We start from the raw sequence: 26,103 nt of genomic DNA on the forward strand, positions 1-26,103 counted from the left end.
GAAGAATATGGAAATGAAGAAGCTGGTAAATCGTTGTTGATTAATAATGAAGTTGACCCGTAAATGTTAACTACATTCTGTTATAATTGCTCCTTAAATACATACGTACGTTCTCTATATTTACAGAAATGTAAAGAATCCTTAACGAGAATATATGTTGCATTGTAACATTAATACAGATAATTTATAACGATATATCAATGCAAGGATGACAATTCGTACGTTTCTTTAACCTCTTTAGCTCGTTACACTCGGTTCTGGAAATCGTTCGAGATCTCGATCCACTTTTGTGAACACGATGCCCCTACGCTGTTACCTTTTCCTCTCGAGTACGCTCGGTCGTGGCAAACGTTCGCGATGAATTTGCAAATCGAATTGACTCGCGTTTCATATCGGGAGTAGGTCGGCGTTCGCGTGACAACGTAACGCAACCTCGAGAATTCACGGAATTCGCGGTGGAAAACTGTCTCTCTCTCTTGAACAGAATTCAATTCTATATATATGTATATGTATTCCATATTATATTTCATCTCGTTGCAACCCTTCTGTTATATATATATTATATGTATATTAACGTAATACATACTTTTGTACAGGTTCGGCAACATCATGAATTCAAACGTTCTACAACACTACTACAGAGATATATAATATTTTTCTTATCGGAAAATATGTATCACGAAATTCAATCGTGATAACCTCGCACTCGAGATTCATCTAACATGCAACGACACGATCCGTATTTTTGTTAATTTCCATACGCATTCGCAGTAGCTTAGAATCCAAACGTATTTATAATCATATAACTTTTGTTCGTAACGACATTATGCATTTTCCACGAGCAAACAACAATTATACAATGATCAACTTTAGCATATTTTGTAGCGATATAAGTAAACGATATATACGTTCTATGATATTTTTCTATAGATATGTCCTACCTATAGCTAATATATTATACGCGCGCGTGTATGTATGGATTGTGTATTGTCTACATAGAATTATTAGAAGAAAGAACGTGTTATATACGAGTTTGGTTCCTACGTTTCTATATTTTAATTCGTTTGATACCTATCACAAACACGCACAACGGACAAAAAGGAATCGACTTGATCGTCGGAAAGCATTACACGCACAGAAAAAGGAAGCACAAACATTTTCTTGTTAGAGTTTTCCGCCGCGAACTCACATAAAGTTTATCGTGTAATTTGCAAATTCGTTGAACGCTGTTGACTCATCCTTCGATAATTATAGTTTCGTTTTGGTTTGAATATATTTCCTCCACGTCAGAGGAATTTTTCTCTTTGGTTATTGGCGAATAATCTATCGTAGAGCACAACGAAAATACTCGTCAGCGGATCGATCTGACGAGTATCATGCATCGTGCGAAAGAACGTGTCGAAATTCGGTCTTTATCCTAACTCGTTAAACACAAACTCGCGAATCTCCAATCCTTAAGGCATTACATGCTTCGTAAGTATGCTTACGTAAAGGGTAATCAAACCACTTCTCATGGTCGATTCAATGCTAATTCACAATTCGATCCAATGTAATTTCGAGAACTCTTCATCCTGCCTGCTCGCCATTATCGCATGGTTTCCCTGCAGCCATTCAGGGAATCCAAAGCAGGCGGTTCTCCGAGTAAATAATTTTCTTCTTTCTTTAGGAAATTGATACTCTTTGAAACATCGACAATGACTCGAGCGGTTGAAATTTCGCATAGTTTGCGTTTCACGACAGGACAACATCCCAATCTTGGGCATCGTGCGTTTAAGCTACACACGTGTTCGTTATATCGATGTATTTTTGCCTCGGTGCCTCGATCAATTCGACGTAAGTGTAATTTATCGACGTTAGCTACGTGTCATCGACGTATACGATTCTCTTGAACGCACACACTTATTCTTACGATCTAATGTTACGTGTATATACAGTTTGCGCTAGACAAAGGGATACATAATAATGTTTTGCCTATCTAGATTTCTCGGAACGTTATTAACATAGAGATTTTCCGTATTACATTTAACTCGTTGTTCCATCTTCAAGAATGTAGAGAACGAAATGCACGCCGCTATCCTGTGTTCAGAAATATCCGTCCATTTATTGTTCCTCTTCCTCATTCTGGTACGTTACGTAGCGCACAGACGACTTTTCGCCAATTATCAACGACTAGAAGATAATACATCATTAATACGACGATCGAGCAAGCTTTCAATTACGAATTTTTGAACAAATAGAAGCAAGAACTTTCGTCTTACCTTCTGTTCCTCTTTCGTTGGCGGCGCCCGCAAAAAGTACATCAGTGGAGCATAAATAAAGTTCAAAATGGCAATGCCAAATAACATCCATTCAAAGCCGATACTGTTGACTAACGTACCACTCAAAGCAGGTCCTGATAATGAACGATTAATAATCAGAATATTACAAGTATCACAGCTTTTTTGAAATTTAATTAAAAATTAAAATTTCACTGAAAGAGTAAAAAGTTCGTCGCATGTTTAAAATTTGAATGCGAACGAATGTTTAAACGATGATTGGAATGGAAATCCGCGTGAACTAAAATATTTGAAGAACTCGCAAATTGGTGTTCTATTAGATTAAAAAAAAAATAAGAAAGGAATAACAAGAAAGAAGTAATAGAGAATATTAATGTGCCATACAAATGGTCCGATTTGATTCCTGACAATGACGCCACATTGGCGTCACGCACAAATAATAATAATAATAATTATTATTATTAAAAATTATCGAGAAGATTGATAAGTTAAAAAAAAAATTTATCAATCGTAGCAGAACAATACACGACTTCGTTCCGCTGTCAACCTGTTAATCACGTATCTAGGTTATGAAATAAAAAAATGTAAAATGTAAAGTTAATCTATTTGGCACCTAGCATTTGGCATTCGATGTCCCCAGACTATCAGTACATGTTGTCATTATTTCAAGATTTTCAACTAGAAGGATCAATATGTATTGTCAATACAATATTGTCAATATTTATTGACAAATAGTATCTTGGTTGAGAATCTTACAATATTGACAATATTATTGATTACGTTCAATTGTTAAGCGGATTTTTCACATATACACGTACCAACGGCAAAACCTAAACAAAACGCAACATCTCCGATAGCATATACACTTCCATAGACAGCGGTGTGTCGTATGTCGACTAGGTATCCCAATTCCGGCATCATCGAACTATCCACCATTCCGATAGCAAATCCCAAGCCTGCGTTAGGTACGATCAGATGATGAATACTTTTAGCCAGCGGTATCTGTGAATGTGAGAAAACGAATCGTATCATTGTTTAGGAAAATAGTAATAAAAAAATGTCGTGCTCTATAGTTTGACGATGATTCATGTTGGTCCGTACAAATAAAATAAGAAAAAATGAAATACTTACGCACATCAAGCAAATGCCGATCACGACCAACCCGATCAATGCAGCTAACCATCTATAATAAAAAGAAAGAGATATTGGTAGATATACGAGAAAATAGTTTGAATAGAACGAATTGAAAATAAGTAAATTGCGAATATTTATACATTTATTGTATAAATTTAAAGTATAAAAAAAAAGCAGAATGTATATATTATACAGAAGTATGTAAATTTATTTTTATTTTCGTATGTAAAACGAATCTCTAATTGGGTTTCATTTCTTTAATTATGTTCGTAAAAAGCTAAATTTGCATAAATATTTGTGGTTTACAGATACGGGAGAAAGTTATTAGGAAAAGAGAAAAAAGAAAAAAATACAAAAATTAAGCCGCCCGAACAGGGACTCGAACCCTGGACCCTCAGATTAAAAGTCTGATGCTCTACCGACTGAGCTATCCAGGCGATGGTAATCACGTGTTTGCTTATCCACTGCTAGCAGAATTAAATTTTCACAAAATATAAAATATTCAAAATGTCTGACATTTACTGGTGAATATTAAAAGGAGGGCTTAGAGAAGAAGATATTTGTAATAACATCTACTAACCTGCCCATTCTATGTCCGAGTGGTCCGAAAAGATTAGTACCGATCAAATAACTAATGCTTGCCGGTAGAAAGGCAGCACCTTGCTCCCATCTACTCGCATCCATCGTGTCCATCATCCAGATAGGAAGACTGGGTTCTAGCATTGCGATTCCCATATTGGCGAACGTAATAGCACCTGAAAAATAGATTGGTCATTGGCAATTGAAAGGGTAATAATACTTGTTAATCTAAGGTGGAAGAAATGCAGTTTAGCGGATGAAAGAATTCTATAAAATTGTATTTGACAAGAGTAATGAATAAATACAATATACACGACAATATGGTGAAAAATATCTGGTATAAAAGTTACTAACATGCGCATATACAACTAAATTACTTGCTAACTTTAATCTTTCTTTTCCCAGCTACTGTATATAGATCAACGAATAAACAGATCGATATAATACGTTTGGCGTAAACCTTTAACACTTAATATCCCGTATATTAGCTAGGTTTCTCGCCCTTATTGAAGATTTCATTTTTTCAGGTTAGTGGATGGAAAAATAATAGTTACCAGCAGCTAAAGAGATGTAAGGATCGGTGACCAGAGATTTGAGAGACGGTGGTTCCGCTTCGGTGTACACGACAGACGGTTGAAGCACCAGAAGTTGCAAAACTGAGAATGGTATTATACAAAGTGCAATCGATAAATGTAAGATAGAATGGAAGTAAGTGGCGCGTAAGAAAAAGATGAACATGGAGAAATACTCACTTCCGTCGCCAAGGGCCAATGCCGAAAGTACTAAGAATGGAGCAGATTTTCCGACATATTCGTACATCGCGCCGCCAAATGGAGGCCCGATGAGAACACCAAGAGCCAATCCACCGAGTGCAATACCCATCGCGTTACCACGTTCCTTGTCGTCTTGGTATCTTTCGGCCAACATTCCCATACCTGTGAATGAATCGAACGATCGATTGAAATTCGAACAGAATGAAGTCCAACTATATTTCTCTAACGTTAAAAAATATCTTCGGTTTGGACAAAATACGAAAGAGATCTTGTTTCTTGTTGTCCTGTCAAACATCTCTCTAAAACGCTATAAATTTCTTTATTTGCTAGAATGAGAGCAAGGTTAAAGTATCTATAGGGGATTGTAACAGGATTAATAATACTCATAAAAGGACATTTAATACATTCGCTCTGCTGGCATAATACATTCGATACCGGTGATTTTGAATGAAATTCATCCCAATGACCGAAATCTTTTTTACATTTGTAATAAAAAGCAAGTGAATCTAATCAATGTAGGAGTAAAAAGAAAAACACATGTTAGACAATTTTTATTTAAAAGTATGTCATGACTTACATGGTACGTTATCGATCATCAGTAATAATTTTGATGGATGACTATGTGATATGCTATGTGCGTCATCCGAATAAAATAGCGTTTAAAAAAAAAAAAGAGAAATACGTAGAAGATAATATTTAGTTCAAGCATTGGGAAACTATATAATACGTATATAATAGACAGAAACATTATTTATACTTGTAACTGTCTGACAATTGGCCAAAGAGACTGATGATATGCATGTGTCGTCGTCGGTCATTGCGGCGAGATACATCTGTCTCGAATGTGTTAATTGATCTTCTTCATCATTCTCGACCCCATTGATATTCATACATGGGTTGCTTCTCACGAGCGAAACGTTAGACACGTGCTTCGTATTTATCGGGTTTACCTGAAACGCTGGAACACGAAGAGCCGATTCCCTGAAGCGCCCTCGCTAAGAAAAGAATTCCGTAGCTTCGTCCAAACGCAAATATCAGTGTAGAAAGGAACATAATGATGAAGCCAGTGAACATGGGTATGCTATAACCGATTCTGGAAAGAAACGCAATGGTGTTGGTCAAATCAGACAAATAACGAGTTGGTTTCTGTACTTTGACGCGCTATAAATACGCGTGAAACGTCTTTCACGTTTTTATTCCGAGTAATAATCGAATAATTAAGTGGAAGAACGATATACAGATGCAACTTAAGTCATGTAAAATTAATGTTGTTTGTCTCGATATTTAGAAAATTAGGAAAATCGTTAGAGAAGAATATAATGGAATGCAATTTTTTGAAATTTTTAAACCACTGGAAAGAAACTTAATCCCATTGCAAATGATAATTGAACAAAATAATAAACAAAAACAATAATATTCTTATATAAAAGGAACAAACGAACATATTATACAACTTAATATACATACATATACAGCGTACATTATGTATGTACTCGCTTACTTGTGGGTAAGCGGACCGACGATTGGATTTGCCAGCAATTGAACGAAAGCCTTGGAAGCGAACATTAAACCAACAGCAGTCGTTTCTTGCAGCAACTCGCGATGTCGTTGCGCCTTTTCATCCGGATCTTCCGTTGCCGAATTTATTTCACCGATATTCGTACTCTCTGGGAAAAACGCGAGCCAATAGCGATTAATCATGGTATACTAATCGTATTACAGATTTTCTGCATTCATCACATGGAGATTTTCCATCGAAGATAATTTTATAGTTACAGATAAATATTTTCTCGAACACAACGAAACGTTGGCACGCTCTAAAGCAAGTGTAAGATGGTCACGATATCACGAAATTATTTACTCTTACCAAGCAAACCGCTTGACTCGATGCTAGAAGGCGTGCTCACGTAAAGAAACTCCAATTGAGAATCATTCGACTTGGTCACAGCACAAGGACATTTCGGCGTAGTTGTTACACTCGAACTCGTAGATGTGACGATATTACCGCTTGTTGCTTGAACACCGGTGAACGTTCGACGGGAACCACCCTCGTTCAGATGCTGACTCAAGGTTGCGTTAGGATGCTTGATGTCGTATAGAAACTCCGGTATAATGGGCACTGCAGCACAATCATTGGAAACGTACAGAGCATAAGACAAAGATAGAATGGAGAAGACAAAATCTATTATATTTAGTACCAGCAAAGAATCTATTCGACAAAGTAATTCTACGGTATAATACTAAATCAAAATTCAGAACGCGTGTATGTTCTGGCTTCTGTGACGAGGTGTTCCGTTGTTGCATGTAACAGCTCGGGGGTGTAACTCAGTGGTAGAGTGTCTGCTTCGCATGCTGAAAGTCCTGGGTTCAAATCCCAGCACCTCCAACAACAGAGCGTTATCAATTTTTTTTTTTTTAATTTCTCTTCGCATAAGTCGTACGTAGAAATACGCCGAGACTTGAACTTGTAAATTCGCTCGATGCTCCAATCCCAAACTTCGTGACGTCTTGAAACTCTCGTAAGTCGGAACGTCTTTCTTTTTTTTCTAATTAAATGGTACCTTTGTCAGGAAACAAGATCTTAACAAATTCGTTTTCAGAAAATGAAATTACTTGTTGGTGAATCTATCCAACGTACAGAGGTCTCCATGTATGAATACGCGCTCGCGCGTGTGTATGTGTTCCCTTCGTAAGTATCAGAACACCTGCTGCTCTCGTGTGGAGCGCGATAATCGACACACATTGTTAAAGACATAATTAATTCATCGAAGTTTAGTATTTGCACAAGGTAATTATCGAATCGTTGGAAGCTTGTAAAAACACGTCGAATGGTTATAAGAATTGTTTGCAGGAAATTCAGAGAAACATTCCTCGATGTATTTAACGAGTACGTAAAAATGTTCGAAGCGAGACCATATAGAAACGCTTGCCGTTGTTAGCGATGCGACGAAAGAAGGAATCAGTGATGTAAACTGATAAACCGTTACTTTCTAAGGGGAAAAGGAAATGGTAATAAGAAATCAGAAACGAAGGTACGGTGTTAAAAGGGCGACGAAGGTTCACGATCGTTTTATCCATCGGAAGCGCGTTTCCATAATTTGTTAGCGCGCGTGAGAACGCTGGGAAGCTGTTTCGTATACGCTACATAAATGTATGACCACTTATCTGGATTGCCGGAACGTCGTCAGCCGTCCCCTCGCGTATATTTCCTGGCAGCTTCTAGCTTTCCGAGCGAAGAATCGTATGGGGGTCATATAGACGCGTGCCTCGTGAATTAAACATGTTTCGAGGGCACGATAAAAGAAAGCCAGCTCTCCACCTCTACTTGACCACTATCGGTCAAGAGTAAAAAAGCTAAACAACTGGAAAACCCGAGTAACCATTCGCTAACGTCCTATCCATTTTTTGTAACCATTTCCTTCGATTTTATTTCCCACATTTTATTTCCTATATTTTATTCCCTGTATTTTATTTCCTATATTTAATATCCCGTACTTTCTTCGACAGCTAACACCACATATATAACGCGCTCTCCCTTTGGTTAAGAACTTGATCGTGGACATTTTGGTCGAACGAAGACCCGAACATGATCGCGAGTCTGAGAATCCAGCAAGCTGGAAGAGTTAAGAATAAATGATTCAAGAGCGGATAAAACGAGCAACATTCGCGTGAATCTACCTCACCGTTCAAAAATATTTTTCGGCATTTTCGGGGCTCTTTTGCTTTTATCAGATAATTTATCGATTAACATTGTTAGTCAAACGACGAGTTACGAATCGTAGATTATGGATCCCTTTTTTTCGTACTTCTACGGAGAGAACTAAGGAAATGAAATTTACATAGTAATTTGTTTCGTCTACTGAAGATTATGACGAGAGTACACCACTTTGAATATTTTATATATCTTTGCGTGTCATATACATTTAAATTTGTCATAAATATATGAAAATCCGCAGTTTACTAATGACATTAGTTCGATTACAGTTTGTTGCTAGTTTTCGATGAACGAATGTGCATCTTAGGAATCATATGAATTCATGAATTCATGAATAGACTGCGAATTCGAAAAGGTAGAAATGCGTTCATAGTATTTGGCAGGTGGGGCAAATCTTTGCTTAAATATTAGAAATAGGTTCTTTATATCAAGTTCAATTATATCAATTAACGCGTAATTATATCTGTAACACCGTAAGCGTAAACGAGTAAACCGTAACACGTACAAGCTCTATGAAATAATACTGTAACAAGAAGCTACAATATTCGTTGAATAACCAAAAGACCGAAGGGGTAGTTTGACGACACTTCTCTCGAGATCGCCTACAAACCCGTACAGTTTCAAGAACATTAGAATTTTTGAGTTATTAAAGTTTGTCTTGTCAGAAATCCATAAATATGAATAGCTAGCATGAACAATATTTCAATTAAAATGTATCTATGACTTACGATCTTTGACATATTGTTGAAATGTTAATACGAGAGATAAGATTATTAGTCTAATTTTAAACGTGAGATTATCGTTTTGACTTTAAGCCAGAATGTAATTAGTTCGTCTTTAAGCATCGGTACATATCGTTTGTCTATCGAACAGTGCTGATCGATAGTTTTTTTTTTTTCAAATCGACGTTCGATTGACATGGAATGAATCATTCGAAGGATACCAACGAATTCACATAAAGAGGAAACGGTCACAGTAAGTGATTAATAATAGTTAAAAATTGTATACGTAATTATACAGGGTGGTTGGTAACTGGTGGTACAAGCGGAAAGGGGGTGATTCTACGCGAAAAAAGAAGTCGAAAATATAGAATAAAATTTTTTTTATTTCTTTTTTTTTTTTTAATTTTTCCATCGAGACAACGATCTACAGTGAGGTCCGTTATAACGAGACGCGATAAAGTGGACGCGTACCGAGCGAAAATTCAAAGTCGATTTTCTCGAAAACAAAGCCTCGAACGAAAAATTTGTATTCTATATTTTCGACTTCTTTTTTCGCGTAGAATCACCCCCTTTCCGCTTGTACCACCAGTTACCAACCACCCTGTATACGTAATTATAGGTAAATTTATATTTTTATGAATATAACTGAAGAAATAGAAATAGAAAGAAACGATAAAGGAATTACAATAGAGATTTCTTTCATCCTCTAAATCTAAGTCTCTTATAACGAACACCTTATATTGGATATGTTTTCCATAAAAATATGAAGATCCACAGTGTATTATTGATAATAAGATAGTAATAGATAATAGAATTTTAAAGCGGTCGAAGAAATTGATTAATCAATTGACGAAAGGAATCGAATCGTCTGTTGGAAATCGATGCTACTCACCAACCGTGGTCAGAAGCATATTGTCTAAGAGCAGAGCGATGGCAACGATTATGAGAACCAGCTTTCGCGATTCTCGACATCGTTGCAACCAGCCGCTCCATTCTCCACCACCCATCCTTGTTCTATGAGTCACTCGTCTTGGTTCGTTGGATAATCTGTAAAAAAAAAAAAAGAAAATAGATAAAAAATAAAGCTATTTCAACAGTTGGAAAATGAAAAAAGAAGTTATTTGTACGCTGTGAAATACGCGCTAAAGCCAATTACAAGTTACCATTACAGTTCTATCTTTATTTTTACTAAACGCTTGAAACCTCAATGGAAATTCATCTCCGCTTACACGAATACATTTAAACGTCTATAAATTATGTTGTTAACTTCATCATAGATAATTTTCTGCTGTCCATTATTACCTATTACGTAGGTGGAAGGAATATGGCGGGGGCGTAAAATCGGTCAGTGGTTAAAGTTTCCAACTTTCGACAAAAGCGTTGAGTAGGGTCACCGATTGATCTAGTCGCTAATTATGACCCTACGCTTAGGGCTGTATTCCGCACGCTGGTTTTTCCAAATCGACTTCTTTTGTTTGAGCAGTTCAAAGGCGAGTAATAAAATCGAAACTTCCAGAAGTTAGAATTATACTTGTCCTCAATTTACAACAAGACGATTTCTTCTAAACTACAAAGGAAGAACTAATCCTGAATTTACAGTTTCGAACGAGGCTCGCTACGGTCACCGGGCCCGTAATATACCCAATTGTTACCATTATTAAAAGCTGTAAACCTGTAAACCATTGGATCGAATATACGACCTGCCATCCAGCTCCCTTCGAATATGTTTCGTTTCTGTCGAATTAACTGTAACGTAGAAAAATCGAAATTCGTGGCGTTCATAGCTACGAATGTAACGTGGGTATTTATGCATTTATCAGGAATTGAAAATTGCAGAAATGCATAGAATACGTAAAATATGTAGAGATGTGTAAAATATGCCAAGTATATTACTCGTTATAATGTTTAGTGGGCAAAAGAAGCGAAGAATGAAAGTAAATGAAACTGCAAGTGCTGAAATTAAAGTTTTGTAGAAAACAACGTCAACGTTATTTACATAAAATGTTATTTGGTGATAAAATATAAGAGAACTTATTTGTTATATGTACTATATATCGCTTTACGATATTTTTATTTCAATGTTTCACACACCTGTTAACTAACGATATGATTTTGCATTTTATACTTTGGGAACGAACGATTTTATATTTTAAGAAAGGATGTAGATGCCCATTATGTAGTTTTCTTAAAAACGCTGTAAGTGCCAGTACAGATTTTCTTATTTAATGGGATAATTGAAGCAGATTTATCTACGTACATGTTCAAGTACGAGGAAAGGGGCTCGCTGGCGCATGCCACTTAGAGTTTAATCTAGAAAACCGATCATTAGACAGCGGATCTTTATGCGAGTTCGTGTTCTTCTGAATATAATTTTAAAAAATAGGACTTGCACAATTGCTTTACCTACCAAGTGTTATAAAAACCACTGTATCTTGAATATCTTATACATTTCCCCGTATATATGTACGTATATTATGTACCTACATTCTGTGCAATTTCGTACTTTCAAATTTCCAAAAAATCCAAAATACAATAATACAGAAATCCGCAGTACACTGATCGTGCAACGTGTACATCTTATATCACATACGAAATACTAACAACTGTATGAATTATTACCATAATACTTCTCTCCACATTCACTGATCGTGGCTTTCGTATAAACAACCTTCTTAAGGAAAAAGAAATTCTTTTTTAAAAATGGCACTTACGGCCTCTTCTACTTCTTTCACTCTTCGAATCTCTGCTCGAGTTTTATCTCTTCGGTTGTGCTCATAAAAATATAAATTTACACGAAAACCCCCACTCCATTTAATACAAAACTAAAAGGATTTACTAAAATTTCTTTTTTTTATTATTATTTAATTTGTACTTTACAATTTGTCCAGCTGGACATTCGGTAAATTTTTCTAACTATTTACTAAAATATAGGTAAAAGAAGGTTTGCGAAGTTTTCGAGAAAGTCGTACATAAAGAAATCGCGTCGAAGTTGTATTTAAGTTACAGCAAAGTCATGTCGAAGAGAGATGCCGACCGAGTAAACTAATTAGTGGACCAAAGGTGTCGTTGTGTGTGTGTATATATGTGTGTGCAATCGATGGCAAGTCCTTTTAGCTACGTTTATTCGTTCCATTCCATTGTTCAGCACGTTTCCTCGAAAGATCTTCGAGCGTCATCGAGCGTCGAAAACGCTAAAATCAAGTTTCGTTTCTCTCCGTTCGGAGATTCGTCGATTTACGCGGCGAAAGGAACTTCCTATCGAAAATGGGACAGTAGAAAGTGGTAGAAATAGGAAAATCTTTGAGAAAGGGCATTTGCTGGCTCGTGATTCGAACTTCCGGCACTCGACGTACTCTTTGTCGAGTACAAATTCTTCCGACAAAATTTTACGCGTTCGACGATCGAATGGAATTTCCACAGTTTCAACTCGTGTCTTTTATAGATTTTACGACGTATCAGAAAATTGACATTAATCAACGCGTACTTTAGGGTGTGGGCGATATTAGACATTGAAACAACGAAGAAAGTTCCTGCGGAGAAATGTCGTTTGCGGCGTATTTTCCAACTTATTTTTACACTTAAAAATACACTGACAATCGCATAGTCCGATAAATCAGCCAATGAACCTTCCTCTTTGTTTCGTTCACGTTTCGTGTTTCTCAATAACAACTAACAATGTATAATATGCAAGTATGGTATAGAGGGTGTAGCATAAGAAATGTATTAGTTTTATACTGCGGAAGATTTAAAATACTTTATAAAATTTATAAAAGACTCGGAAATATCGTCTTTGCGATCCAAAGTAAAAAATCTATCTGACCAAAAACTTTTCCACGTCTCTGTACATCGGCGACTAATAATCGAACGTAGGTTCGCGTTAACAACGGAAAGAAAATATTTTTCGGTTCATTTATATCGTTTAATTTACCGAATGTCCAGCTGGACAAATTGCAAAGTACAAATTAAATAATAAAAAAAAGAAAATGTATATCGTTTTTAGGAAAAGAAAGTAATTTACGTACTCTTCGACCTACGTGTAAGGCTCTCGATAGCTATGCGTCTATTTCGAAAATCTGGAATAATTTCTCTCTGAAACACGATCAAAATTGTTCGATGCTTGGGCTATAGAATTAACGGCATTAATTGGTCGCTTTTAACGGTATCTCCCATGAACTGTCGCGCAACCATTCCACAGGCGATGCCCTCGCCGCTCCTCTTTTATTCGTAATAACTCGATTACTCGATGCTTTTAGCTCGGCTAATTTTCGCACGCTCCCCGTGAATAGGAAACCATTAAGGCCGTCTAAAGCGGTACCTGGCAACGATTCCTACCACTTGCCTCCTTGTCACCTCATTAAAAGGCGCTTTCTCGATTTCTCTTTTTTCCACCAAAGGGCACAAAGAAGAATCCGCGAAGCAATCTGCAGAAACTCGTGCAGTCGATAGATCACCGACCAACCGAAAAGGTAGAAAAAAGAGAAAAGAAAAGAAGAACTCTATTCGGATATAGAACCCGTCGTCTTCGAGAGGGTTGCTGGCGCGAGATAAGCCTCCTTTGGCTTTCGTTCGCTTCTTTCAGCGTAATGTACACACCTCTCCATCATTCGATGTTCGATCGTTTATCCGTCTAGTCCACCTGGTTGTCCCTTCCGATAATTTCGTATAATAGATAATTCGGAATTTCGTCGTACGCTGTCCTCCATAAATATTTAGATATTTCCAAATTATCGTAACTTTACCGTGGCTGAAAAATGTATTTGGATATTTTCAAATTATTGAAAATTTATTGTATACCGGTGCATTCGTTAGAGCATTTCGTAAGTTTCGTATTATTTCTTTAAGTAGATTATACCTTTACACGAGGAAAGGTAAAGAACACTTTATCGAAAAATTAAGACGCGGTTTCTTTTTGTTTATTTCATTTGTACTTTACAATTTGTCCAGCTGGACATTTGGTAGACGATTAAAATACGTGCATATGCTTTTTGCGGTCACCGTATAAAGAAAGTTAGCAAAATTTCCGAATGTCCAGCTGGACAAATTGTAAAGTACAAATTAAATAATAAAAAAAAAGGAAAGAGACTGTATAAAGCACGTATACTTCACGTTAGTGTAATATTTGGAAAATTTTCTTAAAAATTATTCTATAGGCAATGTCCTCTCTTATTTGACCAAAATAATAATTCTTAATTAATTCCTGTAGTTAAGCTAGTGTTAAGTTAATTTCCCGTAGTTAAGCATCCTAATATTTATGAACGAGGATGTACATATGACATTTCTATGAGCGTGAGCTCAATGAAGTTTGCTCGGGTGCACGCTCGATTTCTTAACGATGATGAAACAACATCAATAACAAATTGACGAGGACGCATACAGAGAAATCGCGTTTTACGTCGATACGAACTTCCTGCGTAGCGTGCAGCGTAGGATGCACGGAAGGATTTTCTGTCTATTGGCAAGAGACATGGTGATAGTGACATCGTCACGCTATAATAGTCCCGAAAATGTAACACCTACGGACTGAGCAAACTCAATGCAATACCTTATGAATGGTCAAAGAAGAAATCAGAACCAGCTGGTTGCAGAAACGAGCAAAACCAATATAAAAAGAAGACTGAAAAGATAGCACCTCACTGACTTCACTAAAGGAATAAAATAGACAAACTCAAAGATGGTATCCAGCTGAGGGTAGCTATCCACGCGTTATTTAGCAATGAAGTTAGAAAAATTTATCAAATGTCCAACTGGACAAATTGTAACGTAGAAATTAAGTAAATAAATAAATAAAAGAAACCCAATACCAGCGAACAATAGCGTGTGCATCGACGTATATATACTGGGAAAACTGTTAGTTCTCTTCGCTACTTTCTTCGCGTGGATATGCATATTAGCGAAAACGAAACGAAAGTGGATGAAACGAAATGAAGAGAATAGATCGTACACGAGAAAAGGGGGAATCTCGTAAGAACGAAAAGCCGATAAAGACTTCTCGCAGGTAGAGACGGAACTGCTCGCGGTCATTCTTCGTCGTAATTACCGAGCAGATAAGAGAATGAAACACGACGGAAAGAGAGGAAAGCAAAGTATGGGAGCCAACCAAAGTGGTAAGAGAAAAATCTTCTTCGGTCTTTTCCGAGAATAATGCACGCACCCAGGGGACCCGGCTTTCAGGAAAATGCTGATTGCTTCTCTCTCCATCCCCGTCCACCACCCGCCACGCCCGGCTGTCATCCTTCCCCTGTTAACTCTTCGCGATTTCTCCTTGCCAATTCTTTTCTTCCCTCCGATATCCTCGCTTCTCTATACTACTCCTTGCCTTAGATATCTGTTTACCACTTGGTTTCTTCCTTCATTTGCCAGAACACAGGCGCGCACACCCTTGTCTTATCAATATTTCGCTCGACCCTGTACACGGTTATCCCTAACTAAGGCACCCGCATATCTATTCGTCTAGAAAGACATACATATATGCATGTCTCCGCTACCTCCATAAATATTTGGACACTGCATTTGGTAGCTACCGCTCTGTCCATTTCGTTTCATTAAATTTCGTCTCATCTTGGCGAATATGTTACGTCAACGAGGTAGCAAGAAGAGACACGCGAAACTCGTTTTCTCGATAAATAATATCTGCGTAATTCCACTATTCTTTACATATGTTTGGATACTTTGCGCTTGAAAGATCTTCTTTTCACTTTTCTTCACGTTAACTTTGTTAACTTTGTTTTATTTTCACGAATAATATATACAGCGACTATGAAAGGTACTTGTGCATACACATTGCGTCTATTTTTACTTTTTCTTGTATTTCTATTTTACATTTACTTATTATATCTTCTTTCTATTTTGTATCTCTATAATCGTACAGAGACGCTACTAAATACCACGAAATTTAATATTGCCCAAGCCTAATTAATTAGTAGATTAGAAATACCAGGATAAATACAAAGGTGTACAAATAGCCGTATTACTGTTGTATTACTGGCTATTGTTTTCACTTCGTTTCATCCAATTTCGCTTGATCGTATGAAGAAGGTATCGAATACAGTTAACGACACCTGTTTCCCCGATAGATGTATATGCACCTCTGTGTTATATAGATCGAAAGACGGTTCGTTGCAATGGTTAATCGAGCTCGAATTGAATTTTCGAGAAGTCGTATCGCGTGCAACCGCGGACGCCTGGAATCGATGCCTGAAGTACAACGCGTTATCGACGAGAATCTAGATGCTGTCGAAAGGGTTTGACATGGTAGTGGCTTTGCGATTGACAGTTTAGTTGGCTTCGCGTTGATGAAGTGACTGTGGAACCAGCAACTCGTCCGACCTCGTTATCCCGTTTCGATGAACGCGTACGCGCTTCCACGCTGCTCCTTCACCACCATCAACATCCGCGCCACTCGACCACCCTTTTTTTCACACCCCTGTTCCCGACCTGAACTTAATCGACACCGGACCTTTCCCCATCCCCACTTTCACCCCTATTCTGCCTCTCGTCTCGTCCCACCTATTCTTACACCCATTTTCTCTTTTCGCTCGTGCATCGACTCGACGCACATTGCGAATGAATATACAGTGGCTCGCGAAAATGTTTGAACGCATACGCGGAAACGTTTTACGGATATATCTCATGTACGTTGCTTGAAACTCCTTCGAATTTCCTTAGAACTATAACGAAACACGATTATCACGATTTTATTGGATAAGTCTATTTTGAAAATATACAGGGTGGTTGGTAACTGGTGGTACAAGCGGAAAGGGGGTGATTCTACGCGAAAAAAGAAGTCGAAAATATAGAATAAACATTTTTCGTTCGAGGCTTTGTTTTCGAGAAAATCGACTTTGAATTTTCGCTCGGTACGCGTCCACTTTATCGCGTCTCGTTATAACGGATCTCACTGTAGATTTTAAAAAAAATTTAAAAAATTAAAAAGAAATTTTTATTCTATATTTTCGACTTCTTTTTTCACGTAGGATCACCCCCTTTCCGCTTGTACCACCAGTTACCAACCACCCTGTATATCTGTAGGAGTTCTATGCTATTTATTGTGAACATATAGCTCGTAGAGATCGTTAAAGTATTTAGACAGTCAATTATTCGTTGTATTAATTAGCTACAATATTTAACGAGACTATTTTAACACCACTACTCATGCTGTGCTTGTATTAAACGGTCTTGTCACTATTATATTTATATTCGGATTGATTTAATCAATATAAAATTGTACAAATTTTAGCAATATAAAATTGTGCAAATTGTACCAACGTACATCTCGTTATATCGTTAATGTATCACTGTTCTTGCTGTGCCCCAATTTTCTAGCAAATATATGTTTGTAGTAAATGTCATACTCTGGTTAGCGATATAAAAATTTACAAATTTGACCAATATAAAACTGCAGATTCTACCAATATAATATTGTACAAATTGTAGAAATATAAAATTGTGCAAATTGTACCAACGTACATCATGATATATCGTTAATGAAACTTCAAAGTATCACTGTTCTTGCTGTGCCCTAATTTTCTAGCAAATACATGTTTGTAGTAAATGTCATACTCTGGTTAGCGATATAAAAATTTACAAATTTGACCAATATAAAACTGCAGATTCTACCAATATAAAATTGTACAAATTTTAGCAATATAAAATTGTGCAAATCATATCAACATACATCATGATATATCGTTAATGAAACTTCAAAGTATCACTGTTCTTGCTGTGCCCTAATTTTCTAGCAAATATATGTTTGTAGTAAATGTCATACTCTGGTTAGCGATATAAAAATTTACAAATTTGACCAATATAAAATTGTACGAATTATACCAATATACATAGTCGTGTTAGTCGTAACGTTAATTAATTTTCAAAATTTCCTACAACGTAGTAACGTATTCATAAAAATGTCCTACGCTAACTGTTGGAATATGTACTTTCACGAGTCATTCCTACAACGAGAAAGGCGAGTTAATAGAAAAATCGTGTCGACCGTCAACCAGCTCGATTTATCTTACGTTCATTCCAGGCTCGTACGTTTTATTCGCCTCTACAGACTGCTCCTTCGATTCCCGATTCTTTTTCACGAACCACGAGTCATGGTAGAACTGACTAGCGAAAGACGTATAACGTAATAGAGTATAGAGGATACGCACGGTAACCGGCTAACGAAAATCGTTTCCTTTCCAAGAGACCCAGTCAGATCGGATTTCCGACAGGCGAACCCTTTGCACGCGCCGCGGTAACTCCTCCTCTCTCGTAAAGTTAGTTTCCACTTTGAGAAGCAATTAGTACTGCTGCTGCTGGTGCTGCTGCTGCTGCTGGTGCTGCTGCAGACCGAACAACCGGAATAGCACAGTTCCGTCGAATGAATAGCTCGATCGTATCTTCCAGACAACTTAATAACGCGACTCTCGCAGCCGACAGAGAGAATTACTTGAGTAGGACGCGATTAATCGCGACGAATGTAATCGACTTTCCTCGAACCGTATTACGTTAACTATCTTTTCAAACCTTGCCGAGTCAGATCTGGCACAACTGGGAAAAGAAATTTTCTGGATGAAAAAAGAAAAAAAAAAAGAGTAGATGGAAATCGAGGAGGACGAAAGACGGGGGCGCGAGGAGACGCGTTTAAAAGGCAAACTGTTGCTTCGCGCCTCAACAAGTTGGCCGACCGAGGAAGCGATTAGCCGACAGATCGATTCACGGCTCCGTCTTCGACACACGGATAGAAACTCTGCAGTAATCCTGTCACACCTTTCTTTTCCTTTTTTTCTCTCCCTTCTTACACTCACGTTTCGTCGAGCTTCGTCATCTGCCGTTACGTTGTTAGGCTTCCTACTTTACGTTTCTTTACGAACCGTAATTTTCGACTAATTGAGAAAGCTTGAAGCACATTTGTCCGTAGCACATTTTGGTCAAAGTTGAATCGATTCTTTGAAAGTCTAGTCCGTATATAGTATACATAGCGTGAAAAGTGCTGTGATCACTAGAATCGAGTCAGATTGTGGTATTACACGTGGACTTGAATTAGGTAGGATAAATGTCTGTTTGAAATTGTCACGGATATTTCTACGTTACTTGCGGAAATTAAAAGTCGCAAGAAAGTTGCTTCTTTTCGCTATATTTATTTATTTCAGCGAAAGGTTAACTGCAAAGTGTGGTTCTACGGTTCTTGTCGATCGTTTCGGTACACACAGGTTGATAATTCGTAAACAGAAGACGATGTAATGTTTAACACAAGAGGCACAGGCGTTTGAAATTTACTCGACAAAGGCCTAAAGCACAGTTTGCATAAAAAAAGAATACTGAAATAAGAATGGAATATATCACTGTGTCCTGGGTAATTATTCCGCTGGTTGTTTCAATAGAACAACAGCCTACGGCACAAGAGAATTATCAGAACTTACCAAATACCGTGTGTCATTTAAAAACCGTTCTTTCATAACAAAATGCTCTAAATGTACTTTACACCGATATCCGAGATTTCCATTGAATCGCAAGACGCAACATAAATATCCGCCCGCTACGTTTCACAAATTACTTTACTCTTCTTTTGTACCTAATGTGTTCGTCTTCTTGTTTTCGCCAATGTTCCCGAAGGAAATCGCACGCTATACTGAGATTACATGTACACAAATGGTTGACCGTTTACACTGCTTACGTTCAAAGTGAACGAAACCTCGCGTATAGTGGATGTTTATGCATACAAAGTGAAAGATAGAGGAGAGCGAGAGACGAGACAGACGATCGTTAAGCCGGAATAACGAGCTTAGACCGAGTGTCGAGACGATCTACGTAGAACGTTCGCCGCCGCAGCTGCATTTACTGCGAGTTTCGAAAATCATTGCACCCTGTTGATAGACAATGACCGGCGATCGGGAATTTTCCGATTGGAAATATGGCTTCTTCGATAACAATATCTGTACAATACACTTTCACACCGTTCCCATACACAGGAAGAACATAGCATGACAGAGGAGAGGAAAGAGATACAGTGCGTGTGAGGAGGAAAAATGATTCTGTTGTCTACAGTCTAGGATAGTGCGTGTACGCACCAATCTTTTTTGACATTTATTTTCGCGACTTATTGCTGTTACGACAAATAAAGAAACCCTAATTGATTCTCTATGTAGGAAGATATTGTTTAATGGAATATAATTGATCTTTCTTTGATGCATATTACCGTTCATAAACACGTACTCGGCCACTTCAGTCAATTTGTAGTAACGTTATCTGAAATTGTATAGAGGAAAATGTGCCAACGAGGCATTAGTATAATGGCAAAGAGACACTTTCAGTCTTTCTATGAAATTAGTAGATTACAAATTGAAATTAGTAGATTACAAATTGAAATCAGCCGTTGGAGGACGGCAGTGATATATTTTACTATCTATTTAATATCAGCGGCTGCGTTAACATTGACTTATAATCCATAAATTGTCGGCTCTAACCGCTTATCGATCAGCAAAGTAGTTGCACAACGATCGGCAATCGAAAATGCTAATTTTATTATTGAACGCTGGTATATTCCATCGCGCGTAGGTATAACTATCAGAAATGAAATCCTTGCAATTCGCTATTTAGCCGCAACTTCGTAATTAAAATACAGCTTGACAAAAATAAACAGCTATCTTTTGAATTTCTTTCTTTTGAATGCCAACGTATGTACGTGTAACACGTAAACTGCGGTATTTGTGCGTTTATGTGAAGCGCAAATACGCAAAAATGCGTAATGAGATCGTACGCGAATGCCAAATATAAAAATATCGAAAGCGAAGCACGGCCATTCAATGGGAATTCCTTACGCGTATTTGAAAAAATATGAAATTGCGAGAATTTATTTTTAGATAATACACGTAACGCACGATGTAATTAAAACGAATGAACGCTAAACAAGCGGCGATTTATTTTCGTTTAGCATATCCAATATAGAATGGAATATTAAATAGTATTCAAATAAACAAATACTAGCAACGCTTAATTGAAACAAATCGCAGTAATTTATTTTTATACTTAATACACTTAACATACGATGTAGCGATATTAAAATAGACAAATGTTAAAAATCTTCGACTAAGAAAGAATCGCGTCGATTTATGTCTATTTAAAGCGTATATGTAACGTGTCTACAACGTGGCCGCGTTAAAGTACGATGAATAAATGTTAAAAATCCCCGAGAGAAAATAACCGTGACGATTGCTTAGAGAATAATTTGCAATCCACGGGTTCTGTACTCGTCGTAACGCACGTAGTACACGTAGAGCGCACTATGGGCACACGACTCGTCGAAACGATCAAATCGCGAATACGCGTCTACATCCTGGACATTTTTGATCTCGTGGGGATGTTATAGGGTGCGACATCGTGAATCAGCAATAGGGGCAATGAAAAAAGAAAGACGTGGAAGTGGCGAGACTCGACTGAAGGAATACGATTGAAGGGAAACAGGAACGCGAAATAAAATTACGGCTGTGACGTCGTTTAAACGAATTTACGATATCCTCGGATACGTATTACGAAACTCATCGGCCGTCTCGCTATCTTTGCATCGTACGAAAGGGCGCAGCGACCGGCTTGCTTTTTCAATCGATACAAACCCTAACAAACCGTCGTAAATAGGCAGATTGCGAAGACGTGAAATTATCAACGGTGCAAAGGGAGCGCGAGAAAGACAAATGGAGGAAGAAAGAAAGAAAGAAAGAAAAGTAAAGGAAAGAAAAGAAACCGAGGAGGAAATGAGAGGTAAAGAAGACAAAAAGAAGGGAGAGCGGAGGAACTGCTTTCTCCGTTACGGCGAGACGCCTTCGTAGACAGACAAATTGCAAAAATAAGAATTATTAACGGAAAGAGAAATGAAATCACTGTGAAAGATAAAAAAGAAAAGGAGAAATGAAGGAAGGTAAAAGGGGAGGAAAAGAGAGAACTGTGAGATGGAGAGAGAGAGGCAAAGGATAGAAAAGGCGAGGAAAGAAAGAACAGAGAAACTGCATTCTACGCTACGGCGAGACATCTCGGTAGACAGGAAAATTGCAAAAATAAGAATTATTAAAAAGAAAGAGAAATGAAATAATTAGGAAGAAGAAAAAAGAAGAGGAATGGAAGAAGAAAGAAAGAGACCGAGCGAGAGGCGAAGGACAGAAAAGGCGAGGAAAAGGAAGAGCGGAGAGTGAGTTCGAAGGAGAAACTGCCTTCTCGGTTACGGCGAGTCTGGCGATCGAGTAATCGCATTATACCTGGTAATTACAAGACCGCTCGCAGTGCTACGAGACAAGCCTGTAGCTCGAGCAAAGTACCGAGCAGGGTTATGCAGATTGCTTTATAACCTTGTTACCGATCTATTAACCTCGCGAGCTTGATACCGGAAACTGTTTTTCTTCCGAACCGTTATCAAAAACGTCTCGTTCCTGCCAAACATTCGGAAATACGACGCTCCAATCCGAAAGAATATCGGCTAGATTTTCAGCCAGCACGATCAAGATTTCTTCCTTACGTTCTAATTTTAATCGTTATCGTCGTAGCCGACGAAGTAAAATGTCAAAGCGGAGAAGGAAGATTTCGCAACGGTGCGGTCGAATCTAAAGTCAAACCTGCGTGAGACACACGGAAATGAGGGTACAGCCTGGAGTGTGAATCGAAACCGAGCTTTAAACTCGACTAGAGCCTCGATTAGAATGGTACGCGACCCCGAGCAATCGCGAGAAACAGGCGAGACAAACGGAAATTTAACCAGAAAAAGGAAAAGCCGCGCACTTGCTTTCTTTTATCGAAAGAGCAGAAAAAGGAGGAATACGAATCGAACGCGAATCTGATCTTTTCTCTTGTCATTGATCGTCGTTCGGAGCAGAAGCAGGGCGTCGACGATCAAAATTCTTGCTCCTCCTCCTCCTCTTTCTCCTCCTTTCCCGTTCATTCATCGATCCACTGGTTCGCGATCGTCACTCCGCTTTTATCTAAACTTTCGCGAATCTAAACTCTTGCGCAACGAACGTGTCGATCGTCGTTCTCGTTCGCTGTCAGTCGCCACTCTGTTTTTATCGAAATCTTCGGAAATCTAAGCGTTTGTACTGTAAAAGGAACAACGCGTCGATAGTTGCCTTCGTCGTCATTTCCAAACCGTTGTATCGTACTGTATCGTATGTATCGCAAAACGTTATACAGTGGCGTACAAAAGGAAGTTCGAAGTTCGTGCTTGTGTATAACGACTACGTTACATTAATGACATATTTGCGGTACTAAACATTTTTCACCGTGTTGATGACAGCCTCTGTATTATATCTATTCATCGTTTGATCGTTCTTGTTGATAATAACTCCATTTTCTAAAATGATGCTTTCTTTTCTCCTCCACTGCATGCACGGCGAAAGAAAAACGGAAACGAAACTGAAAAGGGAAACGCGAGAGAGACTATATGGAAGAAAATATCGATGCCCCGCTGCAAAAATATCGTGTGCCCGCTTCCTGTCAAATTTGAGCTTTTACATGCAGGAAAATAGTTTCCTCACCGGTTTCTTTGCGCTGCACAGAAATCGCGTTTACATCCACTTGGTAAATATCTTTGTTTATTACGCTTACTCTCGCCATCGTGTTCCGTCTTTGTCATTTTCTATTCGGCAAAGAAATCGCGACATTGTACAATTTGCAACCAATTTTACAATATCATCGACGAGAAGAAACGCAACAACGCGGAGAGCAAAGCCGTTTGACTTATTTTTCTCGGAAATGCTAGGGATGGACGCACGATAGTCACGCCGCGAGCCATCGATATTATGGAAAACGACGAGTGAAATGTCTTACCTATGGCGTTGAAGACGGATCGGTAGGGCAAAGTCGGTCGAACGTGCGAGCAGGCGATAGAGAAGTCGGCCCCTCGGAATTGATGAATCGCTGGTGAACGAGACGTCGAGCCGGTTAGCGTGCAGTAGCCGTGCTTCCAGGTGGAAGCGTCGCGGCCGATTGAGAGTGACGATGGTGGCGAGGGTGCATCTCACCCCGATTTTTCCGGCTCGGGGCTCGGTCGCACTCTCTGCCCACCGTCGTCCGCATTCGCTTTCGCGTTCGCGTTCGCGATCGCGGCCACGTCCACGTTCGCGCCTCTGCCACTTCTTTACCCGTCACCTCTCTTCTCGATCCTCGAAGATCCAAAGTCCTTTCGGTCGGACGCGAAAGCGCATGGTCCACGGTGCCTCCGGAAGCCCCCACTGTTCTCCTTCGCTCCCGCCCCTTTAACGCTCCTCTTCGCCCTGTTTCGAACGCTTCCGCGTTAACCCTGTCCCTACCCACACACCTCGTTCATCCCTCCTTCGAAACCTACGGTTCTCCTCGCCACCGTCGCTTCTCCGACTTGCCATCCCGTCCTTTCTTCATCCACTTTTTAATACTAGTTATCCTACTATTCGTTTGCAGTAGTTTAGTCTTTTTCTTTTCATTTCATTTTTCTTTCTTTTTTCAGTATCCTACCTTCGATCGTATCTTCCTTCGTTCTCTAATCCTACTGGCTGCTATTTCGTTACCTTTGCTTTTTTCCTTTCCTCTCCATTATCCCTTTTCTTCCTTCTTTCGTGTATATTTTACCGACTGCATTATTTTGCTTCGCTTTTTAATTACGCTAGTTATCATATAGCGATTCTTAGGTGTTCTTATTCTTCCCATTCCATCCTTCCGAGTATCTCGGCGATTTATGTTGCTTTTCGTTCTCAACGATCGCGATCCGATTCTACGTACGCACACCCTCGCGCTGCTTCTAAACCTACGCACCGAGTATACGTATATGCGTGTGTACGTATCGCTGGTTGTCGTTCGCTAAAAGATCGCCTTAACGCGTCGATCCGAAGTAGAACCGAAATCGCGTAGCCACCGAGAGGTTTTTCTTCTTTCTTAACGCGTTACGCGCTGGCGTCATCCGCCTCTGGGAGTCACTGTACAGTCATCTGCCGTCAGCACCCTCGACGTATTAAATCGGTAAGCCGCTAAGCCATCGTTCCAGAGAAATGTGTGTCCCGATGAAACGTCCTTCTGAAGAATAAAACATCCAGAGACCAAGATTCACGCTCTCGTGAGAATCTATTGGGCTGGCAACTGAGTGATTGCGGATTTTGACATTAGGTGGTATCGACAAAATGCGCGATCATTTAGTTGCCAACCCAATATCATACGTATGTACAATGTGTATACACTAAACGCGCATTCTATTTGACTATTTCGTCCTATCGAGTTTGTCAGAACGCGTATTCTTATAAGCAGACTGCGAATGTTCGAGCAATTTCACATTTCTACGAATACGCATAATTAAAGAAACGAAACACCACGGGATGGGCTTGTCTCTACCCTCGAATCTACCTTGTGTATTTTATATACTTTCGCGATAGTATGCAAGTTTGCACAAAAGTCCGCAGTCTACTTACGACCATGTGCATCTCAGTTTTCAGATGCTTGGTCCGTCTGAAGGATAATTCGTCAGGCCGTAATTCGTGTAATCGTTGTGCCCGGTTTCAACGACTAACGCGACTAAGAAGAGAAAGCTGGACATCGGAAAAAGAAGAGAGAAAAGTTGCGATATTAGCGTATTAATGGTGGCGACTGAAAATAAAGGCAGACGGAGAGAAACTCGTAATGAGAAGAATCGAAGGCATCGAGGGGGAAAGACGAGGTATTCGCCGAGAGAACGCTATTAAGATTAAGATGCAAGGGGTGTGATAGAGGAATGGAAAGGCGGATAGTGGACGATGGGAATGCGGGCCGAGGTCGAAAGGAACGCGAAGCCTTCGTAGAATTCTCGATACGTGAACGCGTAGAAGCGTCGCTTTATTAAACCGGCTTTTATCACGTTCCAGAAACCGAGTCTCCAGTCTTTTTCCAGCCACGCGAGGCTCCAGAAAACGCGATCGATCGTTTTCTTGCGCGGTGGC

General features: G+C 38.8%; 1 protein-coding gene and 2 non-coding genes across 8 annotated transcripts; 1 reads left to right on the forward strand and 2 right to left on the reverse strand.

Annotated features, from left to right (window-relative positions):
* Nucleotides 1-98: 98 nt before the first annotated feature.
* On the reverse strand, nt 99-24,310 carry Vmat (Vesicular monoamine transporter). 6 transcript variants are annotated; one of them, XM_069121875.1, is made up of 13 exons: nt 19,758-19,929; nt 13,793-13,943; nt 10,092-10,246; nt 6,630-6,881; nt 6,264-6,429; nt 5,713-5,855; nt 4,742-4,924; nt 4,544-4,645; nt 3,991-4,165; nt 3,408-3,459; nt 3,095-3,278; nt 2,259-2,392; nt 99-2,169 (listed from the first exon to the last, which is right to left on the reverse strand). In XM_069121875.1, the coding sequence occupies exons 2-13, from the start codon at nt 13,801-13,803 to the stop codon at nt 2,101-2,103; spliced, it is 1,626 nt and encodes a 541-aa protein (XP_068977976.1). In that variant the 5' UTR covers nt 13,804-13,943; nt 19,758-19,929; the 3' UTR covers nt 99-2,100. The 6 variants fall into 6 exon arrangements, with proteins under 6 accessions (XP_068977976.1, XP_068977975.1, XP_068977979.1 ...); XM_069121874.1 differs by having other exon boundaries at nt 19,606-19,929; XM_069121878.1 differs by lacking the exons at nt 13,793-13,943; nt 19,758-19,929 and adding an exon at nt 23,993-24,310.
* Nucleotides 3,775-3,847, reverse strand: TRNAK-UUU (transfer RNA lysine (anticodon UUU)). Its single transcript has one exon. It is a non-coding gene; the product is annotated as a tRNA-Lys (tRNA).
* TRNAA-CGC (transfer RNA alanine (anticodon CGC)) lies at nt 7,077-7,148 on the forward strand. The gene has a single exon. It is a non-coding gene; the product is annotated as a tRNA-Ala (tRNA).
* Nucleotides 24,311-26,103: the final 1,793 nt, after the last annotated feature.

This window comes from Bombus flavifrons, chromosome 10 (assembly GCF_040668555.2).
Source record: "Bombus flavifrons isolate JBK064 chromosome 10, iyBomFlav1_principal, whole genome shotgun sequence".
NCBI classification, from domain to species: domain Eukaryota; kingdom Metazoa; phylum Arthropoda; class Insecta; order Hymenoptera; family Apidae; genus Bombus; species Bombus flavifrons.

Coding starts and splice junctions, on each gene's coding strand:
- Vmat (XM_069121875.1), bottom strand. Junction 5,856..6,263: donor GTCGGTCCGCTTACCCACAA/GTAAGCGAGTAC, acceptor GTTTCTTTCCAG/AATCGGTTATAGCATACCCA. Junction 4,166..4,543: donor TTACATCTCTTTAGCTGCTG/GTAACTATTATT, acceptor TCTATTTTTCAG/GTGCTATTACGTTCGCCAAT.